The sequence below is a fragment of the Eurosta solidaginis genome, chromosome 5 (assembly GCF_040869045.1).
Source record: "Eurosta solidaginis isolate ZX-2024a chromosome 5, ASM4086904v1, whole genome shotgun sequence".
Lineage (NCBI taxonomy): Eukaryota > Metazoa > Arthropoda > Insecta > Diptera > Tephritidae > Eurosta > Eurosta solidaginis.
The window spans coordinates 263,257,137-263,276,180 of NC_090323.1; the positions used below are offsets into that span (position 1 = coordinate 263,257,137).

The 19,044-nt window shown below is 37.8% G+C and overlaps 1 protein-coding gene and 1 pseudogene across 5 annotated transcripts in view; one reads left to right on the top strand and one right to left on the bottom strand.

Annotated features, from left to right (window-relative positions):
* Nucleotides 1–1,086: 1,086 nt before the first annotated feature.
* Nucleotides 1,087–2,452, top strand: LOC137254412 (DNA-directed RNA polymerase III subunit RPC8-like; annotated as a pseudogene).
* A 2,203-nt stretch (nt 2,453–4,655) lies between these two features.
* Nucleotides 4,656–19,044, bottom strand: part of LOC137253376 (protein FAM135A) — a 123,114-nt gene continuing 108,725 nt past the window's right edge. For 4 of the 5 annotated variants that reach the window (XM_067790167.1, XM_067790166.1, XM_067790168.1 and 1 more), the window contains exons 5-9: nt 18,001–18,325; nt 12,957–16,426; nt 12,685–12,896; nt 11,228–11,468; nt 4,656–11,167 (exon numbers count right to left, since the gene is read on the bottom strand). In XM_067790167.1, coding sequence (XP_067646268.1) covers nt 10,975–11,167; nt 11,228–11,468; nt 12,685–12,896; nt 12,957–16,426; nt 18,001–18,325 — 4,441 coding nt within the window. In that variant the 3' untranslated portion in view covers nt 4,656–10,974. The remainder of the gene's footprint in view (nt 11,168–11,227; nt 11,469–12,684; nt 12,897–12,956; nt 16,427–18,000; nt 18,326–19,044) is intronic. The other variant, XR_010953785.1, reaches the window with a different exon arrangement.

Here is a 19,044-nt window from a genome sequence, read left to right on the forward strand (position 1 = left end):
AATTGTAGCCTCCTTTTGAATTAGATTTAGTAAAGATCGCCATTGAATATAACATTTAATGTGATCTTGAGTATTTTCGTGTGATGGCAGTTTATCGTATAGCTTCTTCCATACCTGGAATTTCGGATATCCGCCAGGACAAACAATTTTAGGTCGATTAAAGTATTGGTGCTTAACAAAGGACGTGGTAGGGAATAAAAAACATTGCTACTGGCACTCCACACTAACCAGTCACGCTCCACTTTCTCTCCATTTGGCAAGATTCTGTTTCACAACGAGGTAGGAAATGCCTCGTCATGTCAATCACGTGGATAAATAACAGGACACTTTTGATAACCTCGACGAATTATTTCGTTGACTTCTTCAGGTCGCAAAAACTCATTATTCACGCTACCGATATCGAAGTCGCTTTAATAATCTGGACTTTTATACAGATTTGGTGGTATGGTTGGATGACTACATGAAGACGAACCTTAATCAGTGCCACCACGCAAACTTTACGATTTCGGATTCATGTAAACATGCATTTTTGTTTAATGTTTTTATTGTCTCCTCACTGTTCGAAGGCCCAGGCAAAAGATCATTATCAGTATTCGTTGCTTTTGAAATTCGGCTTAAAATTTGCACATGGAACAACTAAAGACCCTCCTGAATTGAGGGGGGGGGGAATTCCCCCCCCCCCCTTCCCCGTCCCCCCTCTCGACGGGCCTGGACGCAACGCCGTAAAGCCGTAAACCTTTCGACGATAACATCATAAAGACACAATATACATGCCGATACAGCTCGTAAGAACTTCAATCATATGCATGCTGATCATTTGAGTTTGTTGCAAGTCTATAATCAATGGCTTGATGCAGATTACAGCATGCAATGGTGCTAAATTATTTTCAGTATCGTTTATCAATTTAAAGAGTATCTAATAGCTGCATTAAAAGAGCATCAAGTAAAATACAGCACAATTTGAAAAATTAAAAACTTAATATCTCATCTTTTTAGATTTTAATAGTTGTGGCTGGTTTTACAAATCTGTTTTACACAACCTAGACGTGTAGCTGCCATGTGGGTTGCAGCGCCTGTAGCTCAGAAATGGGCGAGGAATTGGGAAATGAAGTTGGCGACAGTACGATCACAAAATCGGTATGTGTTGTATTGTTCGATATTATCCAGCTTTTGCATGTGACTTTTCAGTCTACAGTGTCCTGTAAGAATAGCTGTTAGGATTCTTAGGTTATCATTCGAGAGGCCTATTAATGCCTTATACACTCTTAATAACCACTTTAATTTTTACAGATCGCCGAATTGAAGGACACCATCTGAATAGCAGCGGATCAATTTCATTTGGAATTGGTGGAGGCAATAAGGGACGAGATCAACCAAAAAGTGGCCAATGAAGTAAGTTCAATCTATGTGTATGTGTATGTGAAATTACTAAACTTGCATTTTATTTTAACAGGTTTTATTAAATTTGGGTCTCTGTATTGCAATCAAAGATATCGTATCGCTTAAAGATAAATAATCCTACAGGGGGATGGCGCTTCCCATACATACATACCCTTGGATTCTTTGACGATATATTAATACCGCCATCTGCATTACAACATCCTTCCCGGTTCGAGGAAGCTGAACGAGCTTGGGTATGGTAATATCCACTAGAAGATGGTGGTAAGCATGATTTATTCGTGGATATAGGAGAACCAATCAAATTTCGTGTTTTACGTGTAATTTTCGAAGAAAATTTAGCAACTGGACCACCAAAAAAAGAGATAACAACAATCAGGTTCAGCAGCGAGTGCATCCGCTGGAAAACCAGCATCTACACAACAAACAGAAATAAAGACTCCATACCGGATAGTGTCGCGTATAAAAAGATGTAGATATTGTGACGAATATTAGTAACACTAAGTGATACTCACATCACTAATCTAATACTAAGTAAATAAAGCCACAACAACAATAACGCAAGTTGCCACACTTATATGTACGTAAACAAATTAATCATCATGTACACACATACATACAAGCAGCAGAGAAATACTCACAAACGCATGTCATCATCAGTTACTATTTCGCTCACTTATACACAAGCATATGGTTACACACTACAAATACACGCGCATATGGTTAGTGACCAGGTGGAGGTTCTAGAAGAAGAAACATCTAGAGAATTTAGCAGAGAGTATAAAAGCAGCAGAAGATGAGTAGCCCGTATTCAGTATGATTTAAGCACGCTATCTGTTGAGAAGTAGAAGTGTTATTGTAAAAGTAGTCCAATAAAGACCATTTTGCATTATTGAATATTGGAGTTATTTACTCAACAGTTTAGTGATTCGAACGTTAGCCGAAGGTTGCAACTAAGTGGAATTGCAATAAATTCGTTACAATATATTAGTAATCATAACATGTATCATATTTATTTTAGGCTGCTATTAATGAATCTGGGCTGGGTGTCTGATCTTTGTGGGATCGGCAGAATCATAAAATTCCTGTTTATTACTAATTTAAGTTTAATTAAATAGTAATAAAAGTTTCGTTTACTTTGTTTACTTCTGTATTCGAATATACCCGAAGCAGGTATACCTGTCGTTAGAGGCGACTAATATATCCGGTAAAAGTCTAGTTAAGGGGTCGACTACTAATGCGCAACCAAAAATATCGAGAAAGGTGTCAAACGATGCGTCATGACATCAGTATTAATAATCAAAAAATAAAAATTGTAAGTCGTTCAAAAGATATTAACGAAAAACCGAAAAATTACCCGCGGGTCCCCTCCGAAACCATTAGTATTTTTACGCAGAACATCTTTCTGCGTTGGTGGCCTTCGGCCGCGCTTATAAAAAATTACCCTGGGCGCGTCCAACACCGGTTTGGAGACCAAAACTATATCCGCGCAAAACATTTATGTTCACAATTTTTTTTGTGGGTACTTCAACATTACAACAACCACATGAAAATCGTCAACTTCAACTGCAAATATCTTCGGACAGAGATACAACTTTTCTTTTCCGCCTTCGGATTATTGTTGTCGATGTCAATACGCGTCTTTTGACACCTCTCCCGATATTTTTGGTAGCGTATTAGCAGTCGACCCCTCAACTAGACTTTTACCAAACATCCAAGTGATCTAAGGGGTTGTGTAGCGCACCATTTTCATAGTGTTGCCGGCGCAATTTATGACTTCGCGAACCCAATTCTCAACCTCATCTACCTCTGGAGAGTCCTGTTTCTTTTTAGTAAGCGAGGCTCTGGCAACCCCAAGCTCCACATTATACTAGGGGGTTTGTTCGCAGTGGCCTAGATTCTCCAATGTGATCATGTTAAATCGTTCCCGAGATGGTCGTCCTAGAAATTTTGGCTGAATGGCTTGTGATTGTGGTTGAATCTCCACAGAGATTCGAGCTTAAATTGTTTTCGGTGTTCATAGATGGACGAAGTCTCTCACAATTTCGAACTTTTCGACTTGTTCTTTGATAACGCACAACGCCTAGAGGCCACCTTGTCTGAAGCATAATTTGCTTGCAAATGGTTTGGAGAGGGCCCTTCCAGCACATCAGCATCAGCTCAAGTCTGTCGTTGACTTTGACCTTTAGCCATTCACACAGTATTGCCTTATAGCGCGGATTGCACAAGTTGGCGTATAGTCCTTCGTTTTTTTAAATGAAATATTATCATTCCCACCTAATCATGGCTTGGATGAGCGTATCGAGTTCGTTCAGCCAGCATCATTCTAATGTTTCTTTTAAGTAGGTTTCTCTCCTGTCTTTTTGGGCCACCATAATACTCTCATACTCTCTCGCACGCAGCATGGCCCTATAGGTAGCGCCTTTTTTTACCGATTCAGAACGACGTTCTTCATCGCCTATAGGGTTTGTAGATGCAATACGTAATGAGTCACTGTGCGAATCTTGGCTGTAACAATGGAATGGCCTTTGTAAATATTCAATATAAAATCCAGTCCCTAGAGGCCTGCCGACAATCACAACGTTTTCGATTTGGTATTGCAGATGACCAGAATCGAAGTCAATTATCCCTAACCCTACGATTAGCGTTGAATAAATTCAACATATCTTAGCGTTTGTCCACAAATATCTGAATTTTGAAGAGTTATTACCAAGAAATAATATTGATACATTTTTAAATGAATACGAACTATGAGGTCTTATAGGCTTAAAAATATGTTCGTCTAGCCAGACGACAACGCTAAAATGTGACATAATCAACTTTGGAACAAAAAAAAAAGATAAAATAAAAAGAAAAAAATATCGATTTATTATAAAGACCGCCTCTAAACTTAAAAATTCACTAAAGCTTTTCATGATCGGGTGGGTAGGAGTAAAGTTATTCACGAAAATAAAGCCTTCTCGTCTGGGTTAACCTGTTTGGAGGTGTTATACCTTAGTGTGAATTTTCAGACTGCAGGACCAGGAACCCCTTTCTTTGCCACCCTAACGCTAAAGTCACTAAGCATGATTTTGATGGAATGGCGGTGTCAGTCTTTGCCATCAAGAAATGGAAAATATCATCCTATGGTTGTTGTTTGGTTTATTTTTAACACCTTTTTGTTACATGAACACTTCTCAAGGATTTACTGTTGCCTAAACGATTACCCCATCTGTAGTAATAACATTGTGTCAAATAAGTAAAACTACCAAAAAGAATTATTAATTCGCTGTGCTTTATTTACTTTTTCTCACACTTAGAAGTAAATTCTTAATAAAAATCCATTCAAGTCACATACATATAAATAAATTTTGTAGACACTCAGAAGAAAATGTGAAATAATTTATCTTCAAAATAATTAATTGTTATTTCGGAAATGCTTATCTTAATATACATATATAACAAAAATGTTTTTAATGAATTTGCTAAAGTAATTAAATGGACGAATTGTGGTATGTATGTAGGTATAGATCGAGTTGCGTCCTAAACGGATCGGCCGATCACAACTAAATTTGAATCACCCACTAGAAACCTACCAAAGATGGTCATAAGCTAAACATAACTTCAATATAAAAAAGAGGGTGGCACCTACCATACAAGCGGAATGCTTGATACAGCATAACTCTGGAAGTATTCATGCAAGAACATTGAAATCCAGTAAAGAGTTAAATTTGATCAATCCCTAACACCACTAAGAAAATAACGGGTGAGTAAGAAGGGGCATGGCACAAATGGAATAATGAAAATTGTTAGGTAGCTATATGACGTTAAGTCCTAACCGCACCAGTAATATATGGAATTGAAAAAAAAAAAAACAAGATAAATGGGACTTTCGGAACTATGGCTGCCTTAAAAACTTAGGTTATTTCAACACGTAAAGTTTGATTGCAGAGTTAGGTTTGGCTGTTATTCCTTTAGTATTATTTTATGTTATCTTTTGGGTTGATTTTGGATACGCATGGAGGAACCAGAAAAAAAACATTTCTGTTCAACTTGATATTAATTGACGTAATTTTAAGGTGTAATGATCATCCCAAAGGTGGTGCTTTCCTGTTACTTGCTGGAACAGCCGCAATTGAAGTAAATGCGTACTTTTTCGTCTATAGACGGCTTTACGTACAAAAATTTACTCTCTTTAGAAATACGAGAGGGCATTTTGGCGGAAACACTTCAGCAGCAGCTTTTGCTGATTAACTTCTTGAAATTAAATATGGCAAAATTCCTATTTCTTTACTAACAGATTTGATTTCTTTTCCTGCAAGTTTTTGAGAAATTATGACATCACCTGAAGCTTTAATATCTAATGCTTCTTCCAAATATTGAATCTATCTTTACAAACTATAAATTGCTTTGAGAAAAAGCCATAGAACCAAGACAACTTATCACTCTATTAACACAATCGTGGAAGAGGCCCAAGCTGTGCATATCCGATTGAGTTTATCAGAAATTTCTCCTCATCGATTGATCCTTAAAAAAGGGCCCATAATATCATAATATTTATGCTTCGTTACTTCGATTCTCCACGCTTATGTAGTGGGACAAGGCTTTTCATCACAAAACTTTTACGGATGTCATTGAAGCAATTCATTTTATCGGAAAATTTCGAAAACAAAAAAGTTTAAAACCAAGGATTCCATTGATACCGATAGATTTGTCTTTTCAATTTTAAATGCCTAAAATTTCCTATCGCTATCAATGAAGATCAAAGACAATCATTGATGCGAATCAAGGGATTGATGAGCGCAATACAAACCTTTATAGCTTCAGAGCTTATGCAACTCAACTATCAACCTCACCTACGCGAGGGGAATCCTGTTACAAACGCGGGGTAAAACCCTTTGGGCATAAGCTAGTATTTTATAAGTGTGAAAACATTGCTTTTTTATCAGAAAGTTTTTACCATGTGTTTATATCGGATTTGGCAATAACAGATAGTGAAATTTGAATTTGAAATAAAATTCTAAATTTGTATTAAAATTAATTACTCCGAATTATTATTTTCTGAATTTCCATTGTAATTATCTGAAAAAGAATTGCAGTTTTCTGAATTTAAAATTTTATATTATGAATTTTAGTTTAAATGTTGAGTTTTAATTTTAAATGGAAGTTATTAATTTTTCTTGTTACTTTCGGAATTTGATTTGAAAAGTCAGAACTTTGTAATTTTGTGAAATAAACGCCACTTTCTGAAATTGAATTGCAATATTCTGAACTCTGAACTTAAAATGCAGCTTTCTGACTTTCAAATCAAAAACGCTAACAATTACCTTTAAAACATGTTTTATTTAGAAAGTAGCTTTCCGAACGGTTCACGACTATGCTTCAGATAATAAATCGTGAATTTAATAACATTTTTGATTTGCTAGCCTAATTTGTTTCCAATTAGTATGCTACATCTTAAGATCTAAATAGGATTTTAAGAATAAATAAAACACGTTAAAGCAAATGCATTTTTTTTTTAATAAATCAGATCTTTAAACATGATTCTAGATGAAATCAAAAATACCATTAACTAGTTTAAAATGAGAAAGTAGGTGACATACATACATAAGCACCTCCAATAAATAGAACATTCGTTTTTAATTTTTATGGCGTTATAATTAAGTTGGTACTTAAAATTAGTTGCAGTTTTTGTTTTGACAGCTAAATTAAAAATTATGTTAAAAGGCTAAACTTAATCTTAAGTAAAAACTTAGTTTTGGCATTTAAGAAGGACAGATTTAGTATTCTTAAATAATTTTCAATAAATGCGTCAAAACAGAACTTAATAAATTTAAACTTTGAATGCGCCGTTTTATTTTTATGCCACGCATTTTTCTCGCAACTACAAACTACATCAAGCAATTGGAAAAAGTTCAATTTCACAATTTCTGCTTTATATTATAAATAATTTTCCCTGCATTTTTAACATTTTTTTTAATATCGCGAGTTTGAATCGAGCTCAAGGCCTAACAATAATTATTTTATCATTATTATTGTTATGATATAATTTTTCTTAATTGAAAAAATTTTAAATTAGAATAGAAGAAAAAAAAAATAAAAAAACAATTTTTTTTTAAATTAAGAAAAAATATATCAAACAATAATAATGATAAAATAATTATTGTTAGGCCTTGAGCTAAATTCAAACTCGCGATCTTACAAATCGTTAGGCCGATATAACAACAAAAATATTTTTTTAATTTTGTGAATTTTGTAAACAATTTGTAAAATTTTAATGACCTAATTGACCCTATATAGTGAAACAAAAGAAACGTTTTTTAAACATTCATTTTTTATAATAAAATTTGTTTCGGTGCATTTCGAACAGTTCAAGTTTGTAATTTTTTCCAATCATGCTAAATGTATAATGTTTTTTATTATTTATTATAAAAAAATTTTGATTAACTTCATTCATTTCGCTATTTAACTACATACGCCTCTAGTATGCAATATTAGATTATGCCTTACCATGTAGTAATTGCAAGTTCTTTTATATTTTTTTTTTTTGTAAAATATTGTTTTCAGTATTTTGACTTAGTTTTTCTTTTTGTTTGATTTTTAACGACATAGTAAAAGAATCTTACAAATACTTTTCTTGAAAATCTATCTCAACAGCATTCTTTAATTCCAAGCTTTCTAATAACGGCATGCAAATCTTCAACGTTTCCTTATATAATGTTTATATGTCTCTTTATATGTATGTAATTTTTATTATAGTTTTTTTTTGATTCACTTTATCTTGTTTTAAATGTTTTTTTGAATAAATTTTAACACTCTTACTTAGCGACGAGCTCTTTGGTTTTGTCTTTGTAACATTGATTCTCTAACACTACTGTCACTACTACTTTGTAAGATGCGTGTGTATAGTTTTTACTTAAAGATCGTAAATTAAAGTATTTTAATTTCCTTAATATTAAATATATGTACGTAGAATTTAATATAAAAATTTTCAAATCTCATGAAATACAATTCCTTGTTTCATTTATTTAAAGTATATATTTTTTTGTACATATGTGGGGTGTTCCATGCCAATTCATCCTACCCAAGGCGAGGCTATACAAGGTGATGGCAAAGCGAATTCAACCAGTTCGCCGTGCAGGAAAATGTCAAGCCAAAAGAAAATATGCATTGATTTCGGTTAACTCAAGGCGAATTCAGTACCAGGTGTTGTTATCCCAACAGCTGATTGCTTCTTCTTGATTATTTTCCATATAGCGCCTTGTACTTTAATATGTCAGGCAAGGCCAGTTATCCCAACAGCTGCTTGCTTCTTCTCGATTATTACAACAACATGTCAGTACTACAACATGTCAGTTAATCTGAATCAATGAAAAGTTTCTTTTGACTTGACATTATTCTGTACGGCGAATTGATTGAATTCGCTTTGCCACCACCTTCTATGGATTCGCTTTGATGGCAGTTATTCGAAATCAATTAAAGTTTTATTTTGACTTGACATTCTTCTGCACGGCGAATTGGTTGAATTCGCTTTGCCACCACCTGGTATAGATTCGCCTTGGATTTCGATTAACTGACATATTTTGGAACAACATTGTATCAGAAACAAGGCGATTGCAGTACCAGGTGTTGTTATCCCAACAGCTGATTGCTTCTTCTTGATTATTTTCCATACAACGCCTTGTACTACAACATGTCAATTAATAGGAACCAATGACAATTTTCTTGTGATTTGACATTCTTCTGCACGGCGAATTGGTTGAATTCGCTTTGCCACCACCTGGTATGGATTCGCCTTGATCAAAAATAATCAAAATAATCAAGAAGAAGCAATCAGCTGTTGGATAGCAACACCTAATAAAGAACTCGCCTTGATCCTACCGATAAATTTTGGATCACTGAGTTCCGTCAATATTTTTTCTTTCATACTATTCAAACTTTTTCTTCCAATCAGTCAAAAGATATTTTTTCGTATACATTTTTTTATTTTTTGATATATATAAAAACTTTCAAAAGATACTACTTCTTGGAGGGTGTATAATTTAATTCCCACTTACATAAACTAGATATTCAGAGTCCATGAAAGAAAATCCAGACAAGACAAAATTTCGACCAAACATTATCCCGATCCCAATATCCCGATCAAATATCCATTTTTTTAATTGCTTTAATTTTACACTATGATTAATGTTCTGTTAAGACAGAAAAGTTGTTTGGATCATATATAGTCGGGATTTGGCGTTTTCAGAATGTGGCACATCCAAGGTTCTGAAAAATATTGGGGTTTTTAAGTGAAGACCTCTCTATAACACAAAATGTACCCAACCTAATTTGAAATGAAAAGATTTTTGCATATTTTCGAAAAATTCCTTGCAAAGCAATACAAAATAATAATAATACAAGCGGGACTATTTCCCAAAAAGTTAAAAAAAAAACAAGAAACGTTCATTAAATTCCAAAAATTTATATTCTCTTACCAAACGTTTTGATATGAAACAGGGCAACAGCTGTCGCCTTGTTCGGTCTGATGTCACGTTGTTTGAATTTTTCCGAAATTGTTAAGAAAAGTTGATTAAAAATTAAAGAAATGCACAACCCACAAGCACCTAAATAGAACTATTATGTACAAAGTTGTCATAAGAATCTTGCAATTTTAAAATGTTCACATGTTCCAACAACAATTCAAATCAAAGCTTACAGAAATATGTCAAAATTTTAGTGAAATTTTTTATAAAAATTCCATCGGTGGCACGACTTGGCATGGAAAGCCCCGTATGCATATATTTTTTGTATGTATTATCGGATGATATAGTAAACCGATGGCTGGCTAAAAGACTATTTCGATCCGAAAGTTCGAACAGACAACAAAGCAGCTCCCGCGATAGCGCGGCTAATGCAAGAAGATGTCAGTTTGAGAGGGCTCCGGATTAATTACAGGCAAAAGATTGCTCATATATGTACGTCGAAGTTTTTAAAAATTCGGGGAGTGTTTAAGCCGTTACAACAAAAAAAGGAACATAACCATATCTGACTGCTGGAAATGTCCTATCACAGAATAGTTTGGAGAATGTCCAAGCTCAGAAGCTTTTTTGACATAGCCAGTCAAGCAAATGCTGGGCGGACACTTCCATTTGCAGGGCAAGAGATTATTGCCGTTAGTATATCGAAGGCTATCTGCGGAAAATATTTGTTCAGTCCAGTGGGAGTATTTTCCGTGCGTCTTATAAACTGAAGAGTAGATGAGGTGGATTCATCGAATTACTTCATGCTTGCCTGTTCAGCTTTTACCAGAACTACTCTGACAGATTTCAGTTCCCGCCTGCTTGAATCTCTGGCGATTTCATCAACGTTGGAAGTCGGTCTCAATCAAAACTATATCGTTGCTATACCATGCCTCACTGTTATCGTATTTGGTATCACAACGGACCTACGTTTTGTACAAGAGAGCTTCCCTTACCAGGGCAGCTACAACTTAACCTAAGCTAACTAAACCGGATCCCATTTTATCATCTCACAAACCCTTAATTTATGTTTTGTTTCTGTTTGTTTTTTGACTACTTAGTATATATAACTAGTATTCTTCTAACGTTTTGTCGGTTAACTAAAATATTTCAGACCAGCGATCAATAGAAATTTCTCTATAAATAATTCCGAATCGAGTACAGCAATATGCGCTGCTCTACCGATGAGCGTATTTGCTGTATGCGGAAGCGCATGATGTACGTCGTAACGGGCGAGTTTCAGTTCAGGGCGTGCTAATACGGGCGCGATGATATTGTGAACCATTTCTCTGAAAACGAAAACATGAATAATTCTTTTTTCAAACTAGAGAGAAAGTGGCTTCGCTTACCTGTAAACCGTTCCTAGATTCGAGTTGTCACGTATCGCCGCCTTGCAGAGCTCCAGACGCGCGGAATGCGCTGGAACGTAACGATCTTGACTGGAGCCACATAGCAAGATGTTCTTAAAATGATGTAAAGTACTGCGCTGACTAAGGCGATAGAGGAATGAGTTACGCAAATCCATAGTATCACGCATACAGAGTTGTAGAAGTGATCCAGACTTCTTCCATTTTTGCATGAACCACATGCCTGAAAAGAGCGTACAAAGTTGGATACAAAAATAATCAAAGATATATCTATGCCACGGAGAAGAACATGAAGGGGAATAATATTAGTGGAACGGAACAGCGAAATTACGGACCTGATGAAAATATTAAACAGGATTGCAAGGAAGTGGGTTGAAACCTCTGGGGACCAGGGCGCAGAATATTAGCGAAGGCACTTAGTCCACCGAACAACCAGGTTTTGGAACCCCAAAGAGGGTTGGCACATTGCCCGAAAAGACTGCAACGAAGAAGAGCTTTAAACAGCCCTGCATTGCATGAAACTAAAAAGAAAAAAACACGTTTTGGCGGAACACCAACTAGCTGCAAATAACTTCCAAGAAGTTTTGTTGCATGTGGATAGTAAATGTCTCGAAGAATTAATTTTCCCCACCAGATAAAATACAGCAAGGTTGCTTCTCATTCAAAAGCGTAAAGGAGATCCCAACTTTCGTCTTTTCGCCCACTGTGTATGTTGGAAAATGTACGAACAATAATAATGTACCTTCTGAAGAAACACATTGGGAACCAGGGAGGACTGCCTAGTCTCTAGATATATCAAGCGAATACCTAAAAGTTCGGAGCCTGATGATCTCTAGAACGTTAGTTACGACTGCCTTCTTGGCTTGGACATGTCAAGAAGTGCCTTTCTCGTCGCTTCCACAGACAATGTGCGTGATGTCATGACAGCAGGAAGCTGTGAGAAACACGTACCTATTGAGGTTGGCCCTCCCAAGCGTAGTGTAGATTATGACGAATTAACCGAAATCGGTTACTTCCATAGATATTCGCTCAGAACGGAAAAGGTTGAAAGCCCGAACTGGTTATATTGAGGAAATATAGACGACGTACGCCCACCTTCGAATCAACAGCGAGGGGAGTATAAAGAAATTTGGTGACCTATCTCAGCACAGTCTCATCAATAACATGACATGCGGAACTAGTAGAAGGGGTACGGTAAGCAGATATGTGAGGTGAATACTTCCCACAAGAGGAGAAGATGGCTACCTGGCACATTAGAGTGAGCTAAGCCATAGCCAGAATCCGCATTAATACTAAATGGGGTATCAGGTAAGGAAAACTGCGCCGGACGTGGGAGGGTAGGTTTAGTTATGTTTAAAATTCCCGACCAGTGCAGTAAGCATTTCTTTATCCCAAGAAGCTCAAATAAAAAAAAGAAAACAAAAAAAAAACCGACTTACCCATATTCACAAGCCCACTGGTATTGTAGAGTGTGCCCAAATGAGGTCCAGACAGCGAGAGGAATGTATGTAGGCGTGGAAGTAGCGGACGCATTTGAGAACGTGCCAAGGCACTACGTACAATGATCGTGCCCAACGAGTGAGCGACAAATGAAATGCGCGTAGGATTTAGACCGCAGGTCTCGATATGATAAAGTATTTCGGCTACAAGTCTGTGTGAGAAAAAGGGTTTATATACAAGCTACCATTAAACTATTCACAGCCACACTTACCTATCGGTCATAGTTTCAAAATCCGAAAAAGTATCGCCCTGATTGCGCTCGGACATAAGAAACTCCAAATTTGCGCCAGGCAATCCCAATTCCAGATAGGTACGCACTAATCGCAAATCAGCTGCATTGCCATCCAAACCATGAACACAAATAATTAAATGCATACCGTGCGGCGAAAAAGCCCGATACTCATCACTAATGCAAAAATATGGCAGTTCGGATGCGAACTTGACAAAGTCCGAATAAATGCTACCGGTATATTTGATTTGTTTACGAAACTCTTCACGATATTTTTCGAATTCCATTAATGAGATGTTGGATTCTGTGGTAGTGCCAGTGTTGCTAGCATTCGAGTGCTTGGCGCGTTTTACAGGCAAAACCTTTGCTGCACTCGTCGATCTTTGGCTGTCGCTACGTGCGACGATTGCCTTATTTTGTGCGTTGCTTTTATTCTCTTTATCCTCATCCTCAGTACAATTAACGGAATGTGATGCATGATTTGCGGGATCGTGACAATGACCGTTATGGGTGACTGTGTTTGACATTTGGGACGGTGGTGGTTTGCATTGACGGTTATTATAGAGTTCGCCATGGCTATGTTTGAGTTCGACAATGCTGTGTGACTTTAGTAGTGGTTTATTGGTGAATATCGCGGGAGTAGCGATGGGTTTCAGTGACTCATAAATATGATAGACTGGGTTGTCGATAGCATGATTAAGTTGCAAATGCTCGAGCAGACTTTGCTGTTGCACGAACTCCTTTGGTGCTTGCGACGACGCTGAGACGACCGCTTGTGCGTTAGTCGTCGTCGTGGTCATGTTTGTCGTGGGCGGAGTTTGCTGCGCTAAGTTTAAAGTTTGCGCTTGCATAGTAAGCGTGTGTGTTGGACGACTTCTTTTTGGACTAAATTTGAAGTGTTGGTTGTGCTTTGGTTTCGTATTTGATATCGTTTTTATTTCGTTCGTGGAGTTGCTCGCCGTTGTAGTGGACTGTGCGGCACTCTTTTTGTGATTGCTGCTGCTGCTACTACTATTCTTGGACGTTGTATTTGTAAAGTTTTTGGTTTTCGCAACGTTTTCTTGCGCACCCAAAAAGGGCGGATCTCGAAACTCGTCTGGTGGCAAGAGATCATCTTGAAACTGTTGTGGTGGTGGTACGCGCACATGCTCCAATGGCGCATTTTCTTTCAAGCTAACTAAATCGAAATCGGATTTTGATTTTTCCTGCCTTGAATGTTGCGCACGTTCGCGTTGGTAAGGAATTTCTAAATCGTCTGTTTCGGTCGACTCGCCATTTGGAATGTGTTGCAATTGACGTCGTAAGTGCGCTTCGGTACGACTATAATCGGGCTTCATTTTCAGTGTTACTGATGAGACTTTGCGCTGTATGAGTACTTCATTGTTGAGCATATTTGTTTTATGATTTTGGTTTGTATGTTTAGCTGAGTTGTGCTTCTTTATGGACTTTAGTTGCTGTTGATCTAATAATTGTTGTAATTTGAGTCTCAATTGTTCGCCGTTAAGACGTGTCTCCATACCGTTGATATGTGCTTTTTCATTTTTTTCGTTCTTTTCATTATTCGTTATCGTCTCTGGACTAGATGGACCCAGCGAGCTACGGCGACTTGATACCCAACCGCTTTCCTCGCTAAGTGACGAAGTAGAATTACTCAGCACAAGTTTGCGCTTCGCTCCCGAGCCTGCATCGAACTGTGGTGGTGGTGCCAAGTTTGGCAGCGATTCGCTGAAACCGCTAGTATTTTGTTCGCTACTCGTTGTATTCAAAGACTCGAGTTTGAAGGGTACGCTGAGCGATGAGAGCATTTTAAGATCACTACTTTTCGATGATAACATTTTCGAAGGTATATCACTTTCTGAACTGCTAGACTCTTTCTTAAGCGTACCATTTTTCAACATCTCTTTAAGATCGGAAACGCGTACACGCGCGATCTCAACTGAGCGCGGTATAGTCGAAGCAGATTTTGCTTGCATGCTTAGCTCTTCGTGGCACTTTTGCCTTAAGGCTTGTGACGAGTTACTGCGCGGTATTGTATGTTGTTCCTTTCGAGTGGTCTTCGAAGTAGATTGTGGACTAACTGGCGCACCATTTCCCACGCAACCATTAGTCTGCTTCGTTTTAAGTGGCGAATATGAATTTCGTGGTGGTATCAAACCATTTCCATTATATTTCGGCAATGAGTTGTAGTATGGGCAAAGCGTCAGTTGTTTCGGCGCATTCAGCATACGTATCTCGTGTAGGTAGTCGAACTTACCAGCGCGCTCATTACTGCCCAACTGCCGATTTAGCGTGCTTACAACAGCGCGACTACAGCCATTCAAGCTCACATTGTTGTGCGCCGTTTCATGACCATTTAAATTAATTTTTGTTTCAAACACTTTCGCATCTTCGTAGTTCTTGTACTTTTGGCGAAACTCTGATATGTTACGCATAAGATCTTCTGCTTGAGTTTTATGCTTGCGCGTGATTGCGTAATCGGCTTTGTTGGTGGCGGCTAAACTTGTGGCGCAAGCGCCATCGCTAAAATGTTTATAACTTGAATCAGATTGAGATTGCGTGGAATTCAGGTTGAGTTGATGTGTTTGGCTGTGAGTACGTAAAGATGGCGTGCTGTGTACCGTACCGTCCAATTGATCCAAAGACTTGCTATGACGCGCTGGTAATGTACCATTCGAATTTGTGTGATTTGCTTTCGGCAGCTCACTATCAGCGCCATTATCCTCCAGTAGTCCAGTAACAGAGTGACGCGACATCTGTCGTTGATTTAAAGGAGCTGTTGCTTTTGCTGCAGGTGCGGTTGCTGCGATAGTCAAACTAGCTTGCAGTACTTCACCACCTAAAGTAAAATGCGGCGTTAGAGCTCCCGGCGCTACACAATTCGGACTATTTTGATATTCCAGATTGATGGTACAAGAACACTCTTTCGAATTTGTGCTACGTCCACTTAAACTGTTCACGGAATGTGCCTTATCAATCATGCATGGCGGCGGTTTGGGTGTACTACTTCCACACGAGCTCACCAAACTTTCGTGGCTATTCAAATGTGGATCACTGCCCGTACGTCGTCGCGTATAATTCGGTGGTTCAATATAACGATCTTCAAATATTAGCGGCAAAGAGCTGGCATCGCCATCAATGGGCGTGCAATGCACTGGCAACGGTGGTAGCGACTGTAAATAACGACTTCGACGTGCCATATCTGCAATGGCTACATAGTTTTGATAGTTACTGTCGTAACAGCCGGCTGCAGAATGACGTGGATTTTCGTTGACAAAGAAACCTTCGGCGAAGCGTTGTACTCTCAGGATGTGGTGCTTTTTGGCAAGTAGTGTGTGTACAGCGGTTTGAGATGAGGCGAGCAGTACACGTCGCCAATACATGATGCATTCGGCGCAGAGTTGCGCGATGTCGGAGTTGGCACGGATTGCGAAATCTTCTTCGGTATCATCGAGCTGTAAATGATTAGAAGTTCAAAAGAGCTTTGGTTACTCAAATTTCCTATGTAGAAATTGAATTCTGATACATGTGGCTTTGATTCTACATAGTTATTTTTATCAAACCTCCGCTAGGAGTCGACACGTTAGCCTTGGTGGGATGGCTTGGCTAACGCAGCTGGGGATATTTCAAATCAGATGAGGGCCAGCACTTCATTCGCCAACCAAAAAGCAGGTGGATGCTATGTACGCAGTATTTATAAGCGATTCAAAAGGGGGAAGCCAAGGAAAATAATCAAAACACGATCAGAAGGCATGGGGAGAGTTGAAGCTAAAAGAAGAAGTTCATATTTGACGCAATTTACTTCCGAAAAGATATAGGCCGAGCTCCTCTCCCAATTTTCATCGTATTTCATTTTAAGCTTTCCTAAAAATTGGCGGTAAGGAACCATGTTTTATTCTGATTTTGACAGTATTCCAAAGCAAATGAAATTTCGCTGAAGAACTTTTCATGGAAGAAATACACTCGGAATGTCTGCCAAACCACAGCCGAGGGGCGACACCACTTGAAAAAGCTTTGTTATAATTGAAAGCACTAATTTTTGATGTTGCTTTGCTCAGAAATGGAAACCGACCTTTGCTGTGGTATGCGGAGTACACTGCCACAATACCACGGCAGCTACCTTCGTGGTCAGCGCAGAAGCCCCAGCGGTAGATGCAATAGAGCGTAAAACAGAACCGTTCGTTATCTTGGAATTCCAGCACGTAGCGGCCTGACCAGAAAAGTTAAAAAAGGCTGCTAGATGAAAATGGGAGCAATGGACGGCGCCTTATAGGAACCAATTCAAATTCGCAGTACAGTGCCCGGATAAACCCATATACCGAACCACATTGAGTTCTGAGCAGAATTTTGCAACACGTGACTGGAGGGTCCTTCATAGGTCATCCCTCCCGCCCTACAAGGTATCAGCTTCAGTAGACTACTCAAGAGAGGAGAGAAGCCATAGAGAAACGGACTGGCCAAAATTCCAAAATAATGTAGAGCTAAATCTAAAACAACCCAAAGAGGTTGCTAATTTCTTTCGCGGATAAGTCGAATAACATCTTTGCAAAGACGCAAATTACTGCACATAACAGAGCTCAAGCTCAAGAAGATTCAGTGAAAAAGTAAAGCTGCCAAGGCATAAGACGTGAGTAAGGAGCTGAGTCTACTTAGATGCTAGCTAAAATAGATTTTGAAGCTGATAAAAGTAGCGAAAAGCTTGGCATGTTGGAAATGAGGAATGTCGTAACTAAAGGAGCTATAAGTCCAGTGACTAGTAAGTATGAAGAACGGCGAACAGTCACGTGCTAAAAGTTTTAACATACCAAGTCTAGAAATAACTTTTATGTGTGAACCTTTTTTCTAAAAAAAGTTCAAATATAACAGTTTTATAAGGTCTTTTACTTTTAAAGTTACTTATAACAGTTTCTGTCTCCGCTTTCACTATTCACTCATCAATTTTAAGGCGCTCTATTAATTAATCCACCAATTGTGTGCATATGCAAATTTTGAAAAATTAGTTCTCACATATACATACATCCATACATACCTTGGCCTCCTCGGTTAAATGCAGCAAACGCTCACAGGCATCATTCTCTCGCAACGGTGGCGATCCGATTTGATTATTCATGCTCTTCGTTAACACCGTACTGAATTCATTGAGAGTTGCTTTTAGGTTTTCAATTGCACCCAAAAGTAGACTACACACCTCATGATGTATATGACGTGATTGCAAGAGGCGCCCCGCAGGTCCACCGCTACATTTGGTTGTACCAACAATTTGTGGTCCAAAAAACACAGCCTCCAGTGGACCAGGTGACATACTGCCACGGCAATTCAATTTGCCGCTCCAAGCTTTTGAGCTTTTTGGTGCGCTATTTGGTGCGAAAAAAAAAATTGAATTACTGAAGTGTTACATAGGGAAACGTGAAACGTAAGCACTATGTTGGCACGAAATTTGTATGCTAAATGAAGCTGCAAATGATTTTCTTTTATTTTCAACTTGCGCACACCACTTTTACACTTAGCATATTCTAGTTTTTTGTTTGCTTCCTAAGAACAACTTAAATGACGATGACTACAAAGTTTGCATATATAAGTACTACAACAGTAACTTAAAAAGCACGATAACAATGTGGCCGACAAGTTTTTCTGCTACAAATGAAATTAAAAAAAAAAAATAACAAATAGAAAGTTTCCAACTAAAATTTGTGTTTAATTCTAAAAAAAAGATAGGTTTTAGGAAAACTACATTTATTTTATTCTTGCAACTATCTAAAGTTTTTCTAAAAAGTTCATTCAAAATTATGTGGAATTGCACTAAGTTTTAAATTGAATGCAACAAAAAAAAAAAAATATGTTAAAGAAAAGCTAAGTTCGGATAGAAGCAAACTTTATGTACCCAGCTGTATACATAGCTTCTACCAAAAAAAAAAAAACAAAAAAAAAAAAAAAACAAAAAAAAAACATTACTGTTTGCTAGTATCAAACATTCTTCTCACTGTAGTACTGAACGTTTTATAAACTGAGTCGTTTCTTGATTTTCCGACAGGGTAGATGAATCTGCAAAAGAGAACGAAAAGTGACACTAAAT